The sequence below is a fragment of the Hyperolius riggenbachi genome, chromosome 7 (genome assembly GCF_040937935.1).
Source record: "Hyperolius riggenbachi isolate aHypRig1 chromosome 7, aHypRig1.pri, whole genome shotgun sequence".
In the NCBI taxonomy this organism is placed as follows: Eukaryota; Metazoa; Chordata; class Amphibia; order Anura; family Hyperoliidae; genus Hyperolius; species Hyperolius riggenbachi.
The window spans coordinates 82194312-82220981 of record NC_090652.1 but is presented as its reverse complement, the minus strand read 5'-3'; the positions used below and the strand labels follow the sequence as shown (position 1 = coordinate 82220981).

Here is a 26670-nt window from a genome sequence, read left to right as displayed (position 1 = left end):
TTTTTATGTTACTGCTGATTAAGGGAAGACGCTTAGGTTGGAAGGGTGATATCATGTATCAGGCCAGGAACATTCACTTAGGAGTGCTGGAGGCTCTTACCTGACTCTCATAAATGGATTAAATGTGAATTCCTCTGCCAAAGTGGAAGGTATGGTGGGCTCTCCATTATTGTACGTTTCCTACAAAGTGAAGGAAATGGTCAACTATAAGTTCATCCTCTAAAAGATGTATAGCTCAAAGGATAGCTGATAATGAAAAAAACATTACATTACTGCTGCGCATATACTGTATACAGTTATTGGTTTGTCCCCCTAAGTGCATAAGAGAAACTTAATTGGATACAAAGATCTAACCACTGCGACATCGTCCCTCTGCACACGCTCCATGCTGGCAGCCGTAAACAAAAGTGACTGCATCTCTTGTCTACCCAAGTGAAGCTTGGAGGTAGACCAGAAGAACAGCTTTTGGTAGTGGGGGCAAAGATATGATCACAATCAGAACTCAAGAGGAAACACTTGCAAACCACTACAGAAAATAACCTCTCTGGCCAGTAGAATATGCAGAGCAGCGCTCTACTAGTCAATTCTAGCGCTGCATTTTTGTTTTCATTTTAAATTTTAGCTTTAAGTTGGGCTTTTATGAGTTCTTATCTTATTCATGGTCTCAGAATGAGTATGCAGATCAGGTGGCAGCAAAATGTTTCCTCAGTAGTTAGAACTCCTGCCTTGCACCTTAGTTGTTTTTGGATTTACAAGTTGCTAAGAAGTACCGTATGTGCCTATATTTTCTGTGTGTTTGTGTGGGTTTCCTACCACAATCAAAAACATGATCATAGACCAGGGGTCCCCAAAAATTTTGGGTTGAGGGCCGGGTCAACATACTTCAGACTGCTGGGCGGCCAGAGTATACAAAGAAGTCTTTGCAGTCCAGACAGTGATGCATACTAAGGTGACAACCTTCAGTCCATTTGGACAGCAGTGTCACCTGATGTGGAATTTGATTGGAAACCAGCGAATTACTGCTTTCTGGCTTCATTCTATATGCGAACCACCAATATTTAAAGATGTAGCTGACCGCATCTATAATCTATTTTGTGTGTGGGGGGTAAAAAAGCCTCAGGGGGCCACATTCGGCCCGCGGGCCTTAGTTTGAGGACCACTGTCATAGACCAATAACTGTGCCATGGATCATTGTACTATAATTTCAATTTAGAAAACTCCCTTCACCCATAGGAGAAATGCGTCTCTTTTACATCAACACCACACCCAAGTTAGACAACAACTCAACAATAATACCCACCAAGTACCTTCTGAACCAGTTCTACTTGATTATTGAGTGTTGCAGGGTTCAATATTTCACCTCTATACTTTGCAGTCTACATGCTACCAGTGAGCAACACAATCCAGGGCCATGGTCTTAGGTCACGTGTCAAACTCCAGTCCTCGAGGGCGATATCCAGGTCAGTATTTAGGATGGACTGAGAAATGGGGATGTGTTCTACTTAATGAACCAGTCCCATCAATTAATTTAAGCTGTGCCAAAAATGTGTGAAGACCAATTGAGGACTGGAGCTCGACATCCCTAGTCTAAGTATTAACTGTAAAGTTAGCCATTTGCAGAATGATCAGGAAGTACAACTAGTCTACCACTTCATCCCGCTCAATTAAATTTCAGCAGAAGTGTAATCTAGAACTGAATGAACCGCTGACACAGCTAGCACTGTGCAGTGTGATGCAGTACAAACCCACCTAGTTATGAGGTTGTATAATTCTTGTCTGCAGCCCTCATAAAAAGACAATTACCAGTATTTGCAATCTAACACCAGAAGAGATGTATTTAGGGTTAGCAGATTCTAGACAAGCTGGCACATCATTGCATTCCAGCAGTTCTGGAGGTGTGGTTAGCTTACAAAGACAAAAAAGGATGATTTGCATATTCAGCAGTGATGCATCATGGGAGACAGCATATGCTCACTCCAACCTGAATTATCACAAATACCTTCTGGTTTAAGAAGACAAACTTGTTTTGCAGATTCTAGACAGCAGTTGTTGGCTTACTTCAATGTCAATGCAACAATAAGTAAATAAAAAAAAAAAAGAGAAAAAAGAGAACATACCTTTGCCCAAGCTAATTTTTGCCTGATTTGTTCATTATTGGGTTCCACGTGACGAGCGAACTTTAAATTGTTGATTGTGTATTCGTGTCCACAGTATACTCTCTGCCAGAGAAAGAGGAGTACATTAACCGATATGTCTGACAACCAGTTGCTCACTTACAGGACAACCAAGGTGATATGATGAGATAGACGTGTATGTACTGTGCCAAGCACACAAATAACTATGCTGCATTCTTTTTTTCTTTTTTTGCCTGAAAAAGTTGAACATCAGGTATGTAAGTGACAGTTCTGTCCGGGACGGAAATGGGTCAGACTATAGCGTAACCCTCACTGATAAGGAATCATAGCCATAAAACACTTTCCTGTCAGTAAATGGCTTCTGAGAGCATGAAACCAATGAAAATAACAAAATTAATACAATTGCTTGTTTTTGTTTTTTTTACAATATTCATTCATAGGTTATTTGAGACAGTGTTTGTTCATTGTAAAATCTTTCCTGTCCCTGAAATCTATCACAGGTGGCAAAATCTTCGTTCAGCCAGGTGATCTGTGCTGAGAATTGTTAATCACTGAAAGTGCTATGCACAGAGGGGTGTACTGCTTTCTTGGCAGTTGGAAAATGCCATTATTTCCCACAATGCAACAAGGTTCACAGACAGAAAATGGTCAGGCCCATGGTCATCACATCACATTGTGGGAGGGGTTTCACCACAATATCAGCCATACAGACCCCCCCCCCCCCCAGCTAATCGATTCAAGAAAAGGTAAAGATTTCTTGTGGGAAAGGTGGTATCCTTCAATCCTTGGTTAAAGTTCCTCTTTAAGGGCTCGTTTCCACTATCGCGAATCCGCATGCGTCCAACGCATGCAGATTCGCACATGTAATGCAAGTGGGTGGGCCTGTTTCCACTGTAGCGTTGTTGAGGTGCGTTTTTTTCAGCGTTAAAAAAACGCACAAAAGAGCCAACGAATTCGCCTGCGAGTGGAATGCATGCGAATCGCCGCTAATGTATTTAATAGGGAATTCGCATGCGGCTATGGTATGCGAATTTTCATGCGAATTCGCATGCGAATTCGCATAGGTATCAATGTACCTTCAAACAGGCAGTGACATGGGCAAATTCGCATATACCTTCACCTATGCGAATTCGCATGCGAATTCGCGGCAAAAAACGCGAAAAAACCCGCATCCGCATGCTATTTCATCAGCGGTGGAATCCAGGCGATTCTGCACCGCAATAGTGGAAACGAGCCCTAAAGCTGAATTATTGCAAATATCTTCAGTTGAAGAAGGCAAATTATATTAACCTCCCTGGCGGTAAGCCCGAGCTGAGGTCGGGCTATGCCGCCGGGAGGCACCGCTCAGGCCCCGCTGGGCCGATTTGCATAATTTTTTTTTCGTTACATGCAGCTAGCACTTTGCTAGCTGCGTGTAACCTCCGATCGCCGCCGCTACCCGCCGATCCGCCGCTATCCGTCGCGCCGCAGCCGCCCCCCCCCCCCCAGACCCCGTGCGCTGCCTGGCCAATCAGTGCCAGGCAGCGCTGTGGGGTGGATCGGATTCCCCTTTGACGTCACGACGTGGATGACGTCGGTGACGTCATCCCGCCCCGTGGCCATGGCGACGGGGGAAGCCCTCCAAGAGATCCCGTTCTTCGGCGATCGGAGGGGCTGGGGCGATGCCGCCGAGCAGCGGCTATCATGTAAAAAAATAAAAAATAAAAAAAAAAACCTATTTGCTGCCCCCTGGCGGATTTTAATAAACCGCCAGGGAGGTTAAAGTGAGTCTGTAAATATTTGAAGAAAAAGCAGTCATATGACGACTCATCCTCTATTTATAACATTGGATACGATGATATAGCAGGCTTTTAGGTCTATGCAAATCATTAAATAAATCCCTTGCAGCTGCTTTTGTGACAGAGCCAGTGGGATACTGATAGGGATTCCTCTACCCCCCCCCCCACACACACACACACACACACACATTACAGAACATAAAAGTAATGCTGGTGTAACATTACTGTCTCTGGTGGAAGACTGCCCAGAGTCTCGATCAGAGCCTTGTACATTTCCTCCGCTGTCCCTTCAAAGAACTTGCCACAGCCTGCCACAAAGAGGGTGTCACCTGCGCAGAGAGAGGACATTAGCTTATTAATCATGTGGCATGAAGAGTTCCTTTTATCAAAATACTGAAATGAATGAGGTGTGCAAAAATCAGTACGAAAAAAAAACAAGCCTGCAAGATAAAAAGGTCTTACACCTGAGTGAAGTGGTGCCCAGTTGTCACAGGTAGTGCTCAATTAATTTTGTGATTTGGAAAACAACAGATTTTCTTTAGCATTAGAAAGACATGTCAGGTGTTACCTAGGAACACAAGCTCTGCATGCCACAGAGACAATACATTCTACAGCTCCTGCCAGCAAGGTTAGATAACAATGTGGGTGGCATGGTGGTGTATTAGATAGCACACTCACCATGCAGCATTGGGTCCCTGGTTTGAATATGAGGCAGGTCACTATCTGCACAGAGTTTATATGTTCTCCCTGTGTCTGAGTGGACTCCCTCTGGGCATTCCGGTTTCCTCCCACATTCCAAAAACATTCAGGCAAGTTAATTGACTTCCCCACACAATTGGCCTTAGATTCTGCGTACGTATTGTCGCATCGCCGGTGAGTTGGGTGCCGGGAGAGCCAAATGACAGCTCACCCTGCTGCCGCAAAATTTGCCGGTGGCACTAAATACTATTTATAGCAGCATAACATTGCTGCTATGGGGCGCCAAAACCACCTACTTCGTTGGATTCTGATGGACATACGACTCTGGTAGAGATGAAATTTTGATCCCCCCTGAGAAACAGTGACATGGCTATGTACTCTGTAATGTGCTGTGGAAGATGTCTGTGTTGTATAAATACTAAATAAAAAAATGTGCATTAGTGGAACAATGTTATTAGGTATGTAAAGCATGGCAGATATGAGGAAGGAAAGGCGTTTAGGTTTGCTTTTAAATGCATGTCAGGCGAGCCACTTGGTACATGTGTAATCAAATATCACCTTTAAAGAAGTCACAAGGAACACACCACAATCTTTGCTAAGTTGCCCACTGGCATGAGATGGTGATCTACTGACCCTCGGGGCATTTCATGTGTTGACTGCTCCACATACAGAAGGTATTGACAGGCTGAGTACCCCTTTTTGTGCTATTCAGGGAGGAGATTGGAGCAGACAACATCAGTATTACTTAAAGTGTACCAGAGATGGGGAGGGAGAAAAAAAATATATACATACTTGGGGCTTCCTCCAGCTCTCTTCAGGCAGATCACTACCTCGCCATCCCTAGTCCATCACCTGCATCATCCGCAGTTAGCCTGGAAAGTCAGTGCAGGTGCAGTCCAGCTGTGCGTGCTCCCCGTCGCGCTCCCGTTGTTGGAAGCGTTCTGTGCCTGCACAGTAGTACTGCGCAGGCGCAGAATGCGAAAAGGGCACGCTTGCACAGGACGCCCCAGACTGGAGGATTTTTGGGGCCAATTGCGGACGATCCAGGCAGCGGAGGAGAACAGGGAAGGAGCGATCAGCCTGGAGGAAGCCCCAGGTATGCATATTTTTTTTTCTCTCCCCCTCGTCTTAGGTACACTTTAATGTAACAAACACTCGCCAATCTCGTATTACTATGCCACAGTTTCCATATAGGTCTCCTCCACGAGAGGCAAATCCACTGTGAGCACAGTAAAAGTTTAAGATTTGTTTGTGTGCCCATACATGATACAATCTCGATTATATGTACAGTCAGTATAATAAAGTTATCGATTTCACACTGGAAACCAAAGTAATTTTGCTGCCACCACTCTCCAGATAGATGTGTTTGAAAGACCTCAAACTAGCTATTCCTAAAAGGAAGAAAACGGTTAAATGAAGGAACTATCATGTTAAAGTAAACCTAAACCGAAGCAAAGAAAAAGAGTATGACTTACCTGGAGCTTCTACCATCCCCCTGCAGCCATCCTGTGCCCACGCCGGTCCTCTACGATCCTCTGTTTTCCCCGCCACGGCTTGGTTTCAATTCCCTGGCGGTCCACTGTGCTTGCACGCATCCTCGTACTCGTTTACGTCTGCAAGAGTGCCCTGCGCAGACGCAGTATGAGTTTTCTCTCTCATCTGCGCAGGACAGTCTCGCCAACGTGAACGAGTACGTGGATGCGTGAGGCCAGGGCCACGTAAGCGCAGTGGACCGCCAACTGATCACTCGGCAGAGTCAAAACTAAGCTGTGGCGGGGGAACAGAGGATAGTAGAGGACCGGCGTGGGCACAGGACGGCTGCAGGGGGATGGTAGAAGCCAGTGGCGTAGCTAGAGATCATGGGCAGCACGGTGGCGTAGTGGTTAGCTCTCTCGCCTTGCAGTGCTGGGTTCCTGGTTCGAATCCCAGCCAGGGCACTATCTGCAAAGAGTTTGTATGTTCTCTCCGTGTCTGCGTGGGTTTCCTCCGGGCACTCCGGTTTCCTCCCACATTCCAAAAACATACGGATAAGTTAATTGGCTCCCCCTAAAAATTGGCCCTAGACTACAGTACTTACACTACATAATATAGACATATGACAATGGTAGGGATTAGATTGTGAGCTCCTTTGAGGGACAGTTAGTGACAATATATACATATATACACTGTACAGCGCTGCGTAATATGTCGGCGCTATATAAATACTAAATAAATAAATAAATAGAGCCCCATAGCAAAACTTTCACAGGGCCCTCAGATGTAGGCACTTAAAGAAGTCATCAGGCAAGTTAATAGAAAATAAGTGGTACTTACCGGGGGCTTCGCCGCAGCTCTGCCCGCAGCCGTTCGCCACAGGTCCGTCCCGGTCCCCGGCGATGACATCAGAGCGACCTCTAGGTCGCTCTGTACTGCACTTGCGCGAGCAGCACTTTCAATCACCGCCACGTGGGCCGGAGCGGACTGCGTAGGCGCAGTAGTTCTGCGCCTGTGCAGTCCGCTCCGGCCCATGTGGCGGAGATTGGCAGTGCCACTCGCGCAAGTGCAGTACAGAGCTCTGACGTCATCTCCGGGGACCAGGACGGACCTGCGGCGAACGACTGCGGGCAGAGCTGCGGCGAGGGATGTCCTAGGAGCTTGGGGCTGGAGGAAGCCCCCGGTAAGTACCACTTATTTTCTATTAACTTGCCTGATGACTCCTTTAAGCAATGACATCTGCCCCTACCCTATGGATATCAGTTATTTGGGCAATTTACATTCTCATGCAGTCAACACTACACATAGTTCATGGGCACTGAGACAAAGTCGGAGGGTGGAGAAACACAAGTAAGTTAATGCTGAATACATTAAGTACCCACTGGGCCCCCTCTGCTCCAGGGCCCCATAGCAGCTGCTATGGCTATTGCTACACCCCTTGTAGAAGCCCCAGGTAAGTCAAACTCTTTTTCTTTGCTTTGGTTTAGGTTTACTTTAACATAATGGTTACCTCAATTAACGGTTTTCTTCCTTTTAGGAATAGCTAGTTTGAGGTCTCTCCACCTCATCTATCTGGAGAGTGGTGACAGCAAATTACCTTGATCACCAGTGTGAAATCAATAACTTTATTATACTGACTATACATACAATTGAGATTGTATCATCTATGAGCACACAAACAAATCTTAAACATTTATTGTGCTCACAGTGGACTTGCCTCTAGTGGATTAGACCTATATCCTAACTCTTTGTCTTTGGTTTAGGTTCACTTTAATGAGCCATACATTTCCAACCTGCTTTTTGCAACTTTGCCAGCAGTGTAATTCAATCATCTACTCCAGAGAGAAGAATGGCCGGATCAGGCGACTGAGAACTCATTGACTGACGCGGTACAAGATGGAGACCTACCTGTGAACACAGCTGGTGGCTCCGAGCTGTTGGGCTTTGTCACATAGTAGCAGATGTGTCCTGATGTATGGCATGGTGTATAGAGGCATTTGACATGAAGAGACCCCACCTGAAGAGACACAAAGAGAGCACCATATATCTCATTAGGATTGCTTGTAACTGTAATGACATTCTTCAGTTTTCAAAAGGCCATATTCTACTTTGCAGTGACCTTCCATCCTTTCAGTCCCTTGTGCCATTTAATTATCGGAAATACAGACAACAAACCAACAAAAGTCGATTCCGGCAGGGGGGTTGCTAGGATCCTAATAGGTCCGGGGCACTTTTGTGCACTCCAGCCAGAAAATGGGTGTGGCCACGCAACAGAATATGGGTGTGGTCACGAGTGGAGCCAAATTTACATAAATTTAACAGTGGTCTAAGTAGGCTTGCCCAGCAAAATGTTGGATGAAGCCCCCTCTCCATTAATAAAAATAAAAAAAAATTGCAGCATATCACATAAATAGGCAGTGTTACTTAAAAATAACTAGGCAGAGTTACCTGGCTTCTGTGCTGGCTGGTCTGGCTTTCTGCTGGGTGGGATGCCCTGCTGCCAGTTTGTTTGGAAGTTCCCCTATAGCATTCCCTGACCATCTAATGGAGGATTCTTCCATGGCCTCCCATTGCCCACATAGTCACCACAGCATCCAGCATACCCCGATTGATGCACCACAGCTCCTAGCATGCCTGCCATTGAGGCATAGTAAATAAAAAGGGGGGATTGTGCGAATAAGCGAGATATGACCAAAACTAAACAAGTAATATAATCGGTACAAAAATCTTCACTTTATTGTCAATAGAATAAAAATTGTAGAAAACTGGATGTCAAACATGCCACAAAAAAGCCCTACCCACCCACCAATAAAAACCCAAAAGTCCAAGGAGCGAGGACCCTTGTCCCAAATACTGTGTCAGACCATAGGAGCTTATCTAGATCCAACTGATTAGCAGAGGACAGTTCACCTTTCACACGGAAAGTTTGATTCCATATCTTTTGGAGTAATGCAGGGCAGTCCTATCCCGGTATGTAAGCAATTCTCCAAGCACAAATCACAAGCACAAAAAATGATGAATGAAGCAAGTCCCACTCGCAGACTCACAAATTTAAACAGGCATATGCATGGCAGAGATGACAGGGGTGAGTAGACAATTATACAGGCAAGCAGCGGCAGAGAAGCAGCTAGGACTGCAAGAGTCCAAAGGACAGCACATAAGAGCAGACGGGCTTAGCCGTGTCAGCCATGCAATTTAATCAGTCCTGGTAATATGAACTCACAATTCCGTAGTGTGCCCGTATTTTCCCCTTCTCATATCGGCAGTGTAGAGTCCGTGTTAAATAGAGCAGAGCAGCCTGTAGTGCTTATGATTGCGGAACGCCAGCCCGCTGGTGATACACGTGTCCTCCGTGCATGTGGATCAATTCCGCACGGACACTTCCGCGTTGTAATGGTCACCAAACACAGTTCACATGGGGTAGATTTCGTGGTCCTCAAGCTCCGCCCACCGACCGGTTTCGTGCATGCGCGCTTCCTCAGGGTGTGGTTAGTGTCATGGCACAACGTGTACGCTAAATACTCCAAACACTCCAGTTCCGCCCCCAGGGCGGGTTGGGATTGGCTGGACATCTGTACAAAGTGCATGGCGCCGATACTGCCATTGAGGCACCACAGCTGACTTTGCCTGGGGAACATCTGGGGCACCCCAGAGCAGATCCGGGGGCACGTGCCACTGATCTTTGGGACTAGCAAAGCCCCTTGATTCTGGTAATATCCTTAAAGACTAACTGTACATGGTTTATTGCACGGTTTCAAAACTTTCTGACCCAGTTATGCATAGTTCCTGAAGAAGAAACTTAAAGTTCCAAAAGCTTGCAATAATCCATGAACAGTTAGTCATCAGTTATCACCGGAATTAACGTTTGTTGGTTTGATGTTTGCATATCTGCTCAACAACTAATACCGGACCATACTTCAGTTGATTCAATTATTGCTAATAATCTGTCTCACCTTTTTTGAGGGATTTTCCCCCTTGAGGATCAAAGCAATTCTCATTTTAAAGGGAATAATACGAAAAAAAATTGAAGAAAATTATTTTTCAGTTTTCAGGCATTATAATTTTAAAATAATACATGCTACCATAATTAAAACCCATGTATTTTATTTTCCCATTTGTCCCAGTTATTACACCGTTTAAAGAGAACCCGAGGTGGGTTTGAAGAATGTTATCTGCATACAGAGGCTGGATCTGCCTATACAGCCCAGCGTCTGTTGCTATCCCAAACCCCCCTAAGGTCCCCCTGCACTCTGCAATCCCTCATAAATCACAGCCACGCTGCTGACAAACAGCTTGTCAGAGCTGGCTGTGTTTATCTCTATAGTGTCAGTCTGCTGCTCTCCCCTCCTCCTGCAGAACTCCAGTCCCCGCCTGCATCCCTTCCCTCCCTGCTGATTGGAGGGAAGGGACAGGGGCGGGGACCGGAGCTATGCAGGAGGCGGGGGAGCAGCAGAGACTGACACTACAGATGTAAACACAGCCTCACAGCACGGCTGTGATTTATGAGGGATTGCAGAGTGCAGGGGGACCTTAGGGGGGTTTGGGATAGCAACAGAGGCTGGATAGGCAGATCCAGCCTCTGTATGCAGATAACATTCTTTAAACACACCTCGGGTTCTCTTTAAGTTATGTCACTATCACAATGTATGGCGACAATATTTTATTTGGAAATAAGTATTTTTTCAGTTTTGCATCTGTCACTAATTACAAGCTCATTTTTTCTGCAAAACTAACAGTAATATACACTCACAACCTTCATATTAAAAAAGTTGAGTCCCTAAGGTAACTATTTATGATTTTCTTTTAATTTTTTTTTTATTTATTTTTTTAACCACTTTCCCCTCCACTACAGTATATCTACGTCAGCTGTGGCATCCTCCAAGCCACAGCCACGTAGATATAATGACCTGGCTGCAGCCCTGCTGTGCACGGTCGGGTGCTCTTTAGAGCGCACCCTCCAGCACTGTCAGCTGCAATACTAATTGGTGGAAGGGAACATGTTCCCTTTTGGCCAATTAGTCCACCCCCCTCCCATGAACGATCGCTGCAGTAGTGAACTGCAGCGATCCTTCATCTGTCCCCCTCGGCGCACATGTAGTTAATAAAAAGGCACAAGCAAGCAGCCACACTCACCTACCTCGTTCCTGCGACGATCCTGAAGCCTGATCCTCCGATCACCGCTCTGAAGTCAGCCGCATATTGCCGGAAACCCGGGTCCCGGCTTGATGACGTCATCAGCCTTCAGGACAGTCGCAGGAACGAGGTAAGTGAGTGTGGCTGCTTGCTTGTGCCTTTTTATTAACTATATGTGTGCGTAGGGGGCTGCCTGATTGGGGGGGGGGGGGGGGGGGCACCTGACTATAGTTTCTTGGGGGGAGGGGAGGAGGATTACCTAAAGGGGGATTTAAATGTTTATTGGGGGGCATCTGAGGAACCAAGGGGAGGGGGGTTTACAAATTTTGCACATCTGGGCACCTGGGGGGGGCCCATAACTTAATACTGGGGGCACGTTTGGCTATAATGGGGGGCAGCGCTAATCCTGGGGGTACATCTGGCCATAATGGGGGTAATCCTGATCTGGGGACACATCTGGCTATAAAGAGGGGCACTATTCCTGGGGGTGCATCTGTCAATCTATTCTGGGGGTGGCAAACACGGGACACATCTGGCTATGCTGGGGGGGGGCTAATATTGGGGACACATCTGGCTATACTGGGGGGGGGGGGGTGATACTGGGGACACATCTGGATATCTATACTGGGGCGACTAACTGGTGGCACAGTTTTTATGTCAATCGCACTTTTTATTTTTAAACAGAAATTGGTCAAAACTGAGAAATAGTGAAATTTTTTTATTTTCCCCCCTTTTTCCCATTAACATGCATAGAGAGGAACATTTTACTTGGGACCAAATACCCCCCAATGAAAGCTTAGTTTGTCTTGAAAAAAAAAGATATATAGATCATTTATGTGGCACGAGTACAGATTAAGTTATTGGTGATTAAACAGGGACACCGCTAAAGCGTCAAAACTGCTCTGGTCAATAAGGGGAAAACAAGGTCTGGATGCAAAGTGGTTAAAGTGTTTTATTTAGGTAACTATGGGAGGGGAGGTAAGGGGTTAATTAATAGGTATTTTATGTATTTTCATTTAATGGAATGTGTAAGTAGATGTAATGTATGCTTTCACTTTCTATTTTGTCAATAAACACGGCATCTCATTGATGCCGGTTTCATCGATCATGGGCACTTAGATAAATAAATGGAAACTGTGTTCCCATTCACTGATCTGTGTACTAATGGGCGGTAATGTGAATGCAAGCGGGAGCGCACACACATTGGTGATCACAGCGAGATACGTATATCTACCTCCCTGGAACTAAGATGAAGTCTGCAAGGGGGTAGATATACTGTATCTTTTTCATTAACTGGTTAAACTAAATAAACTAAACACAGATACATGTAGGGCACTGACTGTACCTGATCCCTGTTACTATTGCGGGAGCTTGACAGCAGTGGATACGCCACTATAATAATGAGGATTGGGGAAGAGCAGGTGCCGTACATGGGGAGATGTTTACTACATTAATGATAGGGTTTCGATAAGGCCCCTTGAACAATCTTTCCTGAAAAAGGTGTTGCTAAATACTGGCACTCAGACCAGGATTAATCTTATTTTTACAAAACTTGTTTGGCAAGCCAGGCATTTTCACTGCAACATTTTCTACGTTATCTTGTTGCTACAAGCCTGAAGGCTGGTCACAATTGTAGTAGAGGCATGACTAGAGAAAGATCCGGGTTTACAGTTTAGTAATTTTAAGTGTTTAGGATTAGGCATATAGAAGGCATAAGGCACATACAGGGGAAGATTTGAGTTAGGTATATAGCAGATGTACAGGCTAGTGTTACGCGTATCCAGAGGAAGGTTAGAGTTATGTATATAGTAGATGTACAGACTAGTGTTATGTATATAGGTTTATAGCAGATGTACAAGCTAGTGTTATGCATATCCAAGGGAAGGTTAGAGTTAGGTATATAGCAGATGCACAGGCTAGTGTTATGCATATCCAGGGGAAGGTTAGAGTTAGGTATATAGCAGATGTACAAGCTAGAGTTGTGCATATACAGGGGAAGGTTAGAGTTAGGTATATAACAGATGCACAGCCTAGTTTTTTGCACATCCAGGGGAAGGTTAGAGTTAGGTATATAGCAGATATACAAGCTAGTATTATGCATATTCAGGGGAAGGTTAGAGTTGGGTTTATAGCAGATGTACAGGTTAGTGTTATGCGTATACAGGGAAAGGTTAGATTAGGTATATAGCATATGCACAGGCTATACAGGCGTCGTTTGAACGACCCATCGTTCAGACGTCCGCACGCCAAATCGGGCATGTATACAGTCCGTCGTTCGGGTGATAAGACTTTTGACAAGACCAGTGTGTATGGGCCTTTATGCACATCCAAGGGAAGGTTAGGTATATAGCAGATGTACAGCCTAATGTGTTACGCGTATCCAGGGGAAGGTTAGAGTTAAAGAGAACCAGAGATGAAGCACCCTCATGTATTTTATTACATTTATCAGTGGGAACATGACAGTAAACACCTACCCTGCTTTTAGTTTTATTCTTCTCAGTCTAATCTATCTGTTATCAACTGTGATAAGAATCCACCGACTATTCAGTCGAGGTTTGACCTGGAATCATTATAGCTGAGTCACTCTTCTGTGGAGTCTTTTCAAGCCCAAGCCTTTCCCCTCCTGGCTCAGATTTCATACTCAGAGCTGTTGACATGGGAGGGGCTGCTGCTGCCGAGAAAGAAGCTCTGAAACAGACAAGTGTATCTGTGTGCAGTGTGCAGCCAGTCATTATCTACTGTATGCACTTTCATTTCTATGAGAGACACTTCCTACAGGCAGCCACACAGCATACCAGAATAATAAAGTTGAAAGCAGACAGATGAAAGCCTGCTGTAGCCCTGCTTGTCTATAGACCGCACATCCAGAACAGTTTATAACCTGGAAGCAGAAGAGATATGAGCCGGCGGCCATATTGGATATTTCCTGGAGCAATAATGGATAAAAAACACTCAAAAAGGCACACCAGAGTGGCAAAATTATCGGGTAGAGCATTTATTCTTTACAAGCTGATATGTTTATTTTGTGTGAATCGTTCATCTCTGGTTCCCTTTAAGCACATAGCAAACGTACAAGCCAGTGCTATGAACATCCAGGAGAGGCTGGTGATAGATACCGGTATATAGCAGGCTACAGGCTAATGTTATACAAACCCAGGGAAAGGTTGGGGTTGGGTTTATACCATCAAGATAGCAGGATAATATGCATATCCAGGACTAGGTTAGGCATTTTCTGGGGAAGGCTCAAAGCAGTGTACAGTATATTGTGCACATTTTGTTTGTCTTTGCGCTTTAACCTTCTTCCAAAAGCAGCAAAAGGTTTGCATTTTTCCAAATGGTGCAGCATGCTGTCCTTTCATAATGCAGTGCAGTGTAGAAAACTGTGAATGCATACAACTGAAAGCTAATATGGAATTCATAGAGAAAAAAAAACACACATAGGGCTTGCTTAATTTGAGCAGCATAAGTTAAAATGTCAGCGTGAACACTACGAGTGGTAGTGCTGTGTAGTGTGCGCTGGTAACTTGCGCGCTCCTTTGTATGTACTAGCCACTCTATTAATCCTGCCCTGAACCCATCAGGTCCTGTAGTTTTTTAGGACGTGAACCCCGCACCTTGCTTGGCCCAATAGGCTGCCTGTCACTTGACACGCTCCTAGCATGTGCGCTGACATTTTAACTCACTGCTCAAATTAAAGTGTACTAGAGCTGAAAAATTAAAGATTTTACACACCTGGGGCTTCCTCCAGCCCCATCCGCTTTGGTCGCTCCCACGCTGCCGTCCTCCGCTGTCTGCAGCCTTGGGAACCGGATCCCTGCACTTCCGTCAGCCGGACCCAGTCTAGCGTAAGAGATGTGCACGGTTTGCGTATCTCTCCAGCAGCCGCTGGAGAGATACGTAGAGGGCGCACGTCTCCTGCATAGCTGGCCGCGACTGGAGTCAGTGACAGTACACGGTTCCTGAAGCTGCAGGCAGCGGAGGACGGCGGCATGGGAGCAATCGGAGCGGATGGAGCTGGAGGAAGCCCCAGGTGTGTATAAAATCTTTTTAATTTTTCAGCTCCGAGTCCCTTTAAGCTGCGTTGTTTTACCAGCGCAGCTTAATAGAATCAAACTCATAGTGTGAAAGAGCCCTTCGGAGCCAGTTCACCATGACAGTGCAGAACAACAGTGCTCATTGCTCTGATCTTCCCTGCTGCTGCCTATATACATGGACCCTTTACTAGACTGTAAGAGGGGAAAGGTGGGTGTGTACAGTACTTAAAGGGATTCAGAACTCAAGATTTTTTTTTTAATAACACAACAGGAGAAAGTGTTGTAAAAAATGTTTAGCTTGACAGGGTATTTAAATGCAAGTGGAAGAACAATTTAAAATTATGATTCTTTGCAGCCATGGTAACAGTACACAGTTTTGGTTCTAAGAAAAATCTCATGTTCTCCTTTCTCCTGTTGTGTTATTCAAAACAAATCTTGAGTTCTGTCTTCAGTGAGAGTTTCAATATTATGATTAGAGCGAGGGGGTGATGGATGTGAAATCTTACAAGTTATGGGTTGATTCTTTGGAGCCATTCCCTATTACCACTTCCTTTCACCAGCTGAGGAAACTACTGTGCAGCATCTCACACACACCTGAAAGCAACAGACAGTACAGAACCTGCTGCAGTGAAGCCTTCTAAGCAGTGTTCCCCAACCCTGTCCTCAGGGCCCACCAGCAGTGCATGTTTTGTGAAAATCCACAGAGGTAGTTAATCAGCTCAGCTGAGACACTAAAGACCTCACCTGTGCATGCTTATGGTTTTATGTAAGTTGGTGGGCCTTGAGTATAGGGTTGGGGTACTGGGCTCTAATGTACACAGTTATCCAAGTAGGAATGTATGCTTAACAAAAGTTTAAATACTAAGGTAAGTTTTAGGAATAGAGACACAGAAAACAGACTATATAAAATGCTGGTTACTGCCAAAAGTCATTGACTGACCTGAAAAGTAGTGAGATGGGAAACCCTCTGAGTCACTGCTCCACATCTGCTGTCTCCACCATAAACCTTCAGTCCAGATACCATTTTCACAAGTTTCTCGTTCCCACCTGCATGATCCCTGCAAACAAAACACCCAAAACATTACCCGATGCTGCAACTTCCACCTCCGCAACATCTGCAGGATCTGCTCTGTCTCATCCCCTGGCATCATCTAACTCATCCTCCATGCCCTCATCTCCCACATTGGCTATTGCAATTCCCTTTTGTCAGGCCTCCCTTTTAACTGCATGCCCCCCCCCCCCCCCTTCAAATCGATAATGAATGCTGCAGCCAGATTGATTCTTCCATCACAGTGCCTACACAACTCCCCTCTGAAAATGCCTCCACTGGCTCTCCATCCGCTTCAGCATCATCTTACAAGTCGGTGCAAATACTGCCCCCCCCCCGCCACTCCCAACCTGATCCTTCAACAACATGTGTCTATTTGCACTTCTCAGTCCATTGCATGATTGCAAGAGTCCACTAGAGCTGCCCTCACCCTCTGACTCGTTCCCACCAGCCATCAGATTCGCCCCCACCTTTCATTCCTTCAAACGAGCCCTCAAGACTCACCAACACCCGCATCAGCACCATAATACGTCCTGCTGAGCACCCTCTTAACAGACACACCTATTGGGGTTGATTTGCTAACAGCAAAAGCATGAGTAACCTCCTGTTACTCGCGCTATTTCATCAGCGTGCCTTAATTGTCAGAGTCTTCATGCTACGCGCGCTGTTGGCCGCGTAGCATGCACGTAATTAACCCCAGTGACAGGAGCACATGCTATGCTGCTGTAGCACAGCATAGCGAGCGCTAGTAACTTTAAGCCCGCTATGTGCCAATAATGGGCTTCCCACTCGTCCCGCCCTTCAGGTCCAGTCACTTTAAAAAACGTGATCCCTGCACTTTGATTGGCCCAAAAGGCTGCCTGTCAAGCTTCTTGTTCTGTGCTCCTTGTGTGTCCTACTTTGTTTGTTAACCCCTTTATCTATTGCATTGCACTGCTGTTGGTGCTTTATAAATACAAGAAATAATAATAGTATGACATTTATGATGTATAAAATTGGTACTGAAAGGTACAGGGAGGCTGCCCTCTATTTCTTTTTACAAGAGTTTTAGTTGACTGATTGTCAGGATGCACAGCCATTACACTATGAAAAAGAGAAGAGGGGAGCAGTAGCTCGATTGGCAGCCATCTTAGAAAAGGGCAATGTGGGATCTTCACTACTGTGACAGTGGCACAAAAGGACAAGGAATTTAAGGAAGAAAAAGAGCAGCAGCAGGAACTGGGAGATGAGTGTCTCCTTCCTCTGTGCAGGTGTATTCCTATTGGGTGCCCAGAGTGGGTGCCCTACTTTCTAGTCAACTTTCTGACTAGTAGCTTGGGAATTAGACTGATGAATTCAAATGTTGACTTACGTCTCCAGAGACAGAGGGCCAGATTTATCACAGCATTACCGACAGTTTTTTTCTTCTAAAACTGTTCTAACCAGCAGAGGAACTGTTCTGCATGATAGTAAGAAACTTCATAAATCTTACGTAATAGCGGCAGTTTAGCATGGATTTCTAGAGCTGCACTACAGTTAAGAAAAGTGCAAATCCATTCCTAAACTGCTGCAAATTAAGAAGTGCTTCAAAGCAGTTCTCCAGATAGTGCAGCAGTGCAGTCTAGATGTGATTTGTGAAGGGTTCCACCCCCAGAGCCTGCTGACAGCAGATGTGTTGGTTACCTCAGCAACAGTAATTTCCCTTACACACTGTACTGCCCGAGAGACCTTCCTAATTCCTCCTATTCCTAACAGTTTAAGAAGGAATCTGCACTAACTAGTTATTTCTTAGAATGTCTGAGACAATTCTGCATGGATTTCTAAAAACCTACTAATATTTTGTCTCAGACACTATTGATAAATGTCCCCCAGAGATTCAAAAACAACAGAATGCACAATGGAAGAATTGCTGACAGGTCTTAACACTAAACAAGGCCTATATTCGTGAGAGAGCCACTCTGCCTCACTAGGTGAATTTCACTTATATAGCAGCATGGCCTGGCCAATGAAATCTGTTTACCTAGCATGTCATTACATCAAGGTGGGGCCTGGTCACCAGCTTTGTGAATTGGAAGGGTGTTGAAAGAAATGCTCAACACTAGTTATTTTATAGTTACTTCCATTTATAAACTGATTACCTAATCATAGGAGTCATATAAACATTTCAGACAAAAAAAAAAAAAAAAAGGACTCTACCAGTGATGGTGCGTGGTTAAGACCGACGTTAGGTTGACTCCATGTTTCTTCACTGCATCAACAACCTGTGGGAAGATTGGAGATGTTAGCGGCAACTGTTAGATGATCACGTTAATAATTAGGGTTAGTAAAAGGGTATGAGAACTGTTAGCTTTAGTAATGCTTGCAGCATCCAGGAAGCTTGCAGCAGCTACAAATCTCTGCTGTTAGTTTCATATGTACCTAGCTATAGAGCTGCTTTAGTGGCTGGCTCCTGTGGAAGTCTATGTGGCTACTAAGCTGTTAGAGAACTGGAGGAAGTGCCCCAAAAATTGGTATAATGGTAATCAACAATGAATAATAAAAAAAGAGAGCTTACCTCTAAGTAAGGACAAAGCCTATATGAAGTGAAAAAAAAAGTTTTGTATTTGATCAGACACTACAATGATAACTCATTTTGTGGATCACAGTCCGCTTCCTTAGATCAGTAACAAGAAGTGCCTTAGGGCTCGTTCCCACTATCGCGAATCTGCATGCGTCCAACGCATGCAGATCCGCACATGTAATGCAAGTGGATGGGCCGGTTTCCACTGTAGCGTTGTTGAGGTGCGTTTTTTTCAGCGGTAAAAAAAACGCACAAAAGAGCCAACGAATTTGCCTGCGTCTGGAATCCGTGCGAATCGCCGCTAATGTATTTAATAGTAAAAACGCATGCGTTTGTTACATGCGTTTTTACCCGCGATTTCGCACCTTTTTCAATTTTATTTAGCCCTGGCAGTGTCATGGTTAATTTCGCGGGTAAAAACGCATGCGGAAACGCATCCGCATGCGTTTTTACAAGCGTCGGAATGCGGCCGAAATCGCGTCGCAACAGTGGGAACGAGCCCTTACACTTAATGGAGTTTGTAAGCTGGAAGCTCCTGTAGGCTACAGCTTACCAATTTCAATTGTAAAACACTTTTTGTTACTGATCTAAGTAAGTGGACAGTGATACGCAAAATGCTTTATCATTTTAGTGTCTGATCGAATAAAAAAAACTTTTTTTTACCATAAATAGGCGTTGCCCTTACTTACAGGTAAGCTCTTTTTTTCATTGATATTGATTACCTTTATACCAATTTTTGGGGCGCCTCTTCCTTTCCAAATGTTTAGCTAGAACAGCTGCCCTCTTTACTTGGGGGTTCTCTGTTTCGAGTTCTTTGAATTGTAACAACTGTTAAGTGCAACCTATCCGGATGAAGGACCCAAGAGCCAGAGTTACAGGCTTTCCTCACTGGCTAGTCTTGCAACCTATGTTTGTAAGTACAGCATTACTCTTTAAACTTATCTAGCCAAAGAAGTCATCTTAGCATAGTACACCAAAAAAAAAAAAAACAGAGACACAACTCTGTGTTTTTTTCCTGTTTCTCTGGAAGGTCCTTGGTCCACCCAGAATCCAACCCTTTACTTAAGTTGTTAGAGACTGGGATGAAGGACACAAGTGATGCAGCAAACCTGACCCAAATATAAAATTGTCAACTATTGGGTTGGAAAAACGCAGCACACACCTGGGTGAAATTGGACCACAGCAGGGATGATGTAAGTTTAGGAAATTAAGTGGTTCAGCAATCCTCACTCTATATTAATATGACCCAGACAAGGGTTGCAACCTTTAGTGCTTTTAGTCCCTTTAATATAAGACATTTTTTGTTTTGTTTTTGAAAATCGAGTCTAGTTTTGCTGGATTATTCATGACCCTTAGTGTTCTTCAACTTAAAAGGACAACTGCATATATAAACAGCTGTTATGAAAAATACCACTCTAAGCCCCTTAGTACCTACAACCCTCTCTTTTCTCTCTCATAAATACTGAGGGCTCTGTGACCTCAAGGGCCTAGTGTTCCTTTGTTCACATACCTGCATCTAGACTATTGGTTCTACTTTACAGTATAAAGTAGACAGCCTATCCATTGAATTAATGAGAGGGTCAAGCAGCTTTCTTCTGAACAGCACCACCTAGTGACTGGAGGTAGCAGTGGCACTGAATGTAAATAAACCAGTCTTGGCTTGTCAAGTCACCTGGTCCCTGTCTGTGGTTGTTAAAGAGGTGGGAGTACATATTAGTGGGTGGGGGGTATTCAGGAGGCTGAGGTGGCTTGGATAACCATGATTTGCATTTACAGTTATCCTTTATGGTGTCCGTACGCTATGTGAGATGCACTTGATCCAGTTAATGATAAAGGTCTGAGTTGTACCTTTTGCGGCTGCACGGGGTCCACAATGGCAGCCTCTTTCGTTTCCTCATCTATGAGGAGGTACATGTAGTTGTCCGTCAGAGCTGGAAGCAGCTCAACCTTCATGTTGGCTTGGGCAACAAGTTTGGATTTTCGGAAATCAGATTCTTGTTGTTGGATATTTACAGCACTAGTCCCCAAATAAGCAGTGCCTGAGAAAACAACAACAAAAGAAATTGAATAATGACCTCCCATATCATAGCAGTGACAATATTAACCCATTACGGATGGCGTGGCTCTCGCCCCTTAAGGGTCAGAGCTGTTTGTATCGGCAGCGAAAGTGTGATCGTGGCAAAAGTGCACAGAAGGAAGCAGGTGGTTTTGGTGCTCAGCACAGAGTGCCAAAGCTGGGCACTGCTATAGCAGTAATACTAGAGATAGCGGGCGCATAAGGGTAATTCAGGGTTCTGGCAACCGCCAGACCCCAAATTACTTCTCGCTCTGAGTTGCTACGACTGGTGGGGGAATAGTATTTAACGCCACCGGAAATTTGAGGGGCAGCAGAATGAGCCTGCGTCCAACTCACCAGCGGCATACCTATATGTACGCCACACAGACGGTAAATTTTCGGTAAGCTTTGGAGGGTCGGCGAGTGGCAAGACCAGAGGGCATCATGGGAAGCTAAAAGGATCCAGAGGCTGCACTCTCCTTAAGTATATGATTTTGTACCTGATCTTCGGCTTGGTTACACTGCAAACATTTATTACAAAGCTATAATACGGCTGCTCGTTCTTGTAGCTGGTTCTCATAGTTCTGAGTGAAAAACACAGGCTACTATGCTGGGAAAACCTTGAACAGATGAAGACAGAGCCAGGCCTGCCAAGTCCTGGTGGGATGCACCTTCTCAATAGATAGTACAGCTGTGTGGTGATTGATTCTCACAATAAGATTCACAGAGGGATCACACTTGGGTTAGATTTTCATTTTTAAATGCGCGTTTGCTGTGCGTGTCAGCTGACTGTTGGCAATATGAATTGCACGCGGAGTGCCATAAAAAACTGCAAGTACATTTTTTATCTGTTAATGCGACCTAGCCCATTGGTTAACATAGGCTGTGAAATCTGGTACAATTTGGCATGCTGGGAAACCATCTGAAACTCCATCAAGTGTGATTCCTGCCTCAGTTAACAGTCTAATCAGAGTTTCAGAGAGATGAAAAGACACTGTAAAGCCTAGTATGCACGTCAAAATTTGGTTGGCAAATCACTGTCCAACAGCATTTAAATACTAAACAGCATAAATGAACTGTAAACCAAAAAAAGTCCACAAACTGCTAACCCACTGTGCCCCTCCCCCTCCCATGTCCCCATGCTTTAGCAATAACGCTATCCTGGATTTGATTTCTTAAAGCAAATTGTGTTGGTAAGCACTCAATGGAAGTGATAAAATTGGCCAATCAAAATTGGATGTGTGTACCGGGCTTAAGATTAGGGTCACATATATTTGTATTGGAAAATATGGTGTGAGCTTCTCATGTGAGACATCAAATTGGGTTGTAGTGACTTGACAAATGTTTGTATATTACAACATTCTTCTGTCTTCCTTACTAGCCACCTTCTCTTTAAGACTTCTCTCAAATTTCCTCACCCCTCTAGAAATCCTACCCACCGTCTGTCACTCACCCACACTTGCCATTTTTTTGGCACAACCCGAAAACCCATCTCTTCAGGTAAGCATATAATCTTAAAGGACAACTGTAGTGAGAAGAATATGGAGGCTGCCATATTTATTTCCTGTTAAACAATACCAGTTGCCCGGCAGTTCTGTTAGTCTATTTGGCTGCAGTAGTGTCTGAATGACACCAGAAACCAGCATGCAGCTAATGTTGTCAGATCTGACAATGTCAGAAACACCCAATCTGCTGCATGTTTGTTCAGGGTCCATGGCTGAAAGTATTAGAGGCAGAGGGTCAGTAAGATAGCCAGCAACTTGTATTTCTTAAATGGAAATAAATATGGCAGCCTCCATATCCCTCTCGCTTCAGTTCTCCTTTAAGTGAAGGGTGGCCTGTCTTGACTGATACCACAGAAGAGCAACTTGGTAAACATGCTGCAAGGAGGGTGAATGGTAAGCATGTTGCATTGAAAGGGAAGGTGAAATGGTAAGCATGCTCGTTGGATTTCTGGAAAGGCTACCAAGGCCCGGGCCATGGGTGGCAGCTGCCCAAGGGGAGGCTAGACATAAAAAGGGGGTTGCTGCATATAGAAGAAAAGGCTGAAAATGGAATAGTGAAGGTACAAATGGGGAGCAACACACAGAACCTAAGGCCTGGTTTCCACTTGTGCGTTTTCTGTCAGTTTTTTTGGTCAGAAAATTTGCATAGATTTGAAAACTAATGTAAGTCAATGCAGCCGTTTCCACTCCATGCAAATTTTCGTACGCGTGAAAAAAAATCTGAGGTCCTGCATCATATTTTCGGGCATCGCATACAATTCACGTACAATGCTTTGTATAGGCAACGCACATTTTCATGTTATTTGCGTGAAAATTCGTATTAGATCCATGGTTACAGGAAGTTGTCAGCAGTCATGACAACGCTGTTACTAGGCAGATTAGGTATATTTATCATGTTGCAAGGGGGGTGAAGTGCTAACCAAACCAATAGGGTCCTTAGGCAGTGAGAGCATTTTAGGATCTGCCTGTGCTGTGCTCCCCCAGAGATCTAGGGCCTCCTCCAGGTAAGCTAGCTCCCGAGTCACACAACATACTTGTTCCAAACCTACTCTCAAAAGAGGTTTGGACAGGAACACAAGAGACAGCCTAGTGTGGTTCCCCTTTATGATATATATTGCAGTATGTGGAACCAATGCCTTTTACAAATAAAGAGATAGGTTAGTTGGCTTTCCTGCTATATTTGTGCTGGAAGGCATTAATGAAGTGGCTGAGGAGTCCTTCCCTATATAAGGCAGGTGTTGCTTAGTCTCAAAATGTGCACCATTTCACCAGCTATGCAACATTAAATTATTATAATATTCATTTCACATCTGGCTCAGTAATTAATACCTCAGCTGTCAAGTCTGTGCTATCAAGTCTCATGCTGGAGATGAGAGGATTGCTGCTCTGCCCTGTAGTGCCTACAGGGCAGAGCAGCAATCATCTCCTCTCCAGCATGGATCAATAACTGGCTATGGGCTTGATACACAAAAGTGTGGTAATATTGCCATGCATAGACAGCGCATGGCACTATTACCCTTACTACCGGCAGCGTGTGCCGTCAGTTACGCTATTAGTACAACCCACGACACTTGGGAACAGGGCCGGCGCTACCATTAAGGCAAAGGAGGCAGCTGCCCCAGGGCCCCAGAGCTTGCCAGTGGCTACAAGAGGGGAAAAAAAAATTCAAATCGGCCTTATAGTTTGAGAAAATCGATTTTAGAGTTTCAAAGGAAAAAAAAAAAAAACATTTACAAACCTGCCAACTTTAACCTTCCTGGCGGTAAGCCCGAGCTGAGCTCGGGCTATGCCGCCGGAAGGCACCGCTCAGGCCCCGCTGGGCCGATTTGCATAATTTTTTTTTTGCTGCACGCAGCTAGCACTTTGCTAGCTGCGTGCAGTGCCCGATCGCCGCCGCTACCCGCCGATCCGCCGCGCCGCAGCCGCCCCCCCCCAGACCCCGTGCGCTGCCTGGCCAATCAGTGCCAGGCAGCTTTATGGGGTGGATCGGAATCCCCTTTGACGTCATGACGTCGGTGAAGTCATCCCGCCCCGTCGCCATGGGGACGGGGGAAGCCCTCCAGGAGATCCCGTTCTTTGAACGGGATCTCCCAATCGCCTGAGGCGATCGGAGGGGCTGGGGGGATGCCGCTGAGCAGCGGCTATCATGTAGCGAGACTGTCTCGCTACATGAAAAAACAAAACAAAAAAATTAAAAAAAAAAAAAAAAGATTTGCTGCCCCCTGGTGATTTTTTAGCAAACCGCCAGGAGGGTTAATGGTTAATAGCAAATCCACCTTAAATGCTAGAAACCCTAAATTTGCAGGATATGTTAAGGAGATCATTAGGATTAAGAGGAAAAAACTTTTTCAAAAAGACCTTATAGTTTTTGAAGTTTAGAAGGAAAAAAGTATACTTTTAAATGCGGTAAATGTCACTTTTAGTAGCAAACCTAACGGTAGTGTAATTTTACATGCATCAAACGAAAGCGCAATAAATTTCCTGACGGGGTTTCCAGGGGGTCTATACGCAGCCGCATCGCTTTGGCCAGGGATCGCTATACAGCCGCAATATGGCTGTATGAAGATCCCTGGCATTTTCTGCTATTTTCCCAATTTTTTTTTATGTTTAGAGTGTGGGAATTTTTTTTTTTTTTGTAAATTATGTGGGGTCCCCCCTCCTGAAACTTTTTAACCCCTTGTCCACCATGCAGGCTGGGATAGCCAGAATGTGGCGCTCCGACTGATTGGGGCTTCACACCCTGACTATACCAGCTGCAAAAAAGGTCCCCTAATGCCGATTTTTGTTCCGGGGTATATGTTGGGGGAGGCCCCAGGTTTATTTTGCCCTGGGGCCCCATTGTTGCTTAAACCGGCCCTGCTTGGGAAGTGTGACCTTTGCTACGATAATGAGCATTAGTAATGATAATGCTCAATAGTAAGTTACGTGTGTTACCATAGCACTGGTCGCCCTACTCAAATACCGTGCTCATAGTGTAACTCACTGTACACACTGCCAGTAGCAACAGTAATATTGCTGAGCGCTGTCTGTGCACGGCAATAGAGAAATTCGTTTGTTGTCGTACAAGAGAAAGTGCCTAGTCATAGTGACATATCAGCTCCACCAGCTCCTGTGCCTGTGCTGCTTGCTGCAGCATGACATCTGATTTGTCAGCTGACACATGCACTTGTAAAGCTTGTATACATGCAAACATGTGCGCACAATACAGGTGGCAGCATGACTCATTTACAGAGCCTGGAGAGTACACTTACAGCACCCTCTGGTTTAAGTTCCATAAGACTGGGTCCAAGATATCAGCTATTTGAATATTTTGGTTATGAGAAGCGGTTTTCATCTGTGCTTATTTTGTTGTTGTTGTTGAGCACTTCTTCCTCATGGCAAACCTTACCCCAACAAACCTTCTGAATGAAAACTCCCTACCCAATACCCAAATTTAATCCCCTCATTATATAATTATTTCCTTGTCCCTGCGTCCAATGTGCCTGGTGCACATATTCAGCATGCAGGAGAACATTGGGCAGTGGTCATGCCGTACTTTTTAGTACTTTTTCAATTGTTAAGTGCTGAAAATGTATTTTCTGATAAAGATTATTCATTGTATTTATAAAGCGCCAAACATCTTACGCAGCGCTGTACAACATGCAGTCCAGGGTAAGTGTTTTTGGTAACAATAGTTCAAGTCTGTGAGCGGGGTGCCTCAATGAGGGTGCATGATCAAGCTGGGAACACAAGGGAGAGGGCCTTGCCATAGGCCTATAATCTAAAGGGTGGGGTAGAGACACACTAGGTGCATCTGTTGAGAAGGTAAACAGCAGTAATGGGGAATAAACAAGCCTGAATAAGTGAGTTTAAAGGGCTTGTTTAAAGGACCTCTGTTGCAAAAATGTTAAAATTTAAAATACATGCGAACATATACAAATAAGAAGTACGTTTCTTTCAGAGTAAAATGAGCTATAAATTACTTTTCTTCTATGTTGCTGTCACTTACAGTAAGTAGTAGAAATCTGACATTACCGGCAGATTTTAGACAAGCCCATCTTCTCATAGGGGGTTCTCAGGGTTTTCTTTATTTTTAAAAGCACTTAGTGAATGTCAGTTGATCCGTCCAACTGCCAAAGAAGTTTACGGTGAGCAGGGAGGCTGGCCAGCGTCAATGTACAAATCTTTTTTAAGGAATGTCTTTATAAAGAATAAAGGCCATGCTGAGAATCCCCCATGAAGAGATGGACTAACCCAAAACCTATCGGTAAGGTCAGATTTCTACTACTTA

General features: G+C 44.8%; 1 protein-coding gene across 1 annotated transcript in view; it reads right to left on the bottom strand.

The window, feature by feature from the left end:
- Positions 1-26670, bottom strand: part of LOC137524391 (hydroxyacylglutathione hydrolase, mitochondrial) — a 54231-nt gene that overhangs the window by 15742 nt on the left and 11819 nt on the right. Inside the window, exons 2-8 of the mRNA XM_068244166.1 lie at positions 20688-20878; positions 18476-18540; positions 16193-16310; positions 7994-8102; positions 4139-4242; positions 2118-2219; positions 101-180 (exon numbers count right to left, since the gene is read on the bottom strand). Coding sequence (XP_068100267.1) covers positions 101-180; positions 2118-2219; positions 4139-4242; positions 7994-8102; positions 16193-16310; positions 18476-18540; positions 20688-20878 — 769 coding nt within the window. The remainder of the gene's footprint in view (positions 1-100; positions 181-2117; positions 2220-4138; positions 4243-7993; positions 8103-16192; positions 16311-18475; positions 18541-20687; positions 20879-26670) is intronic.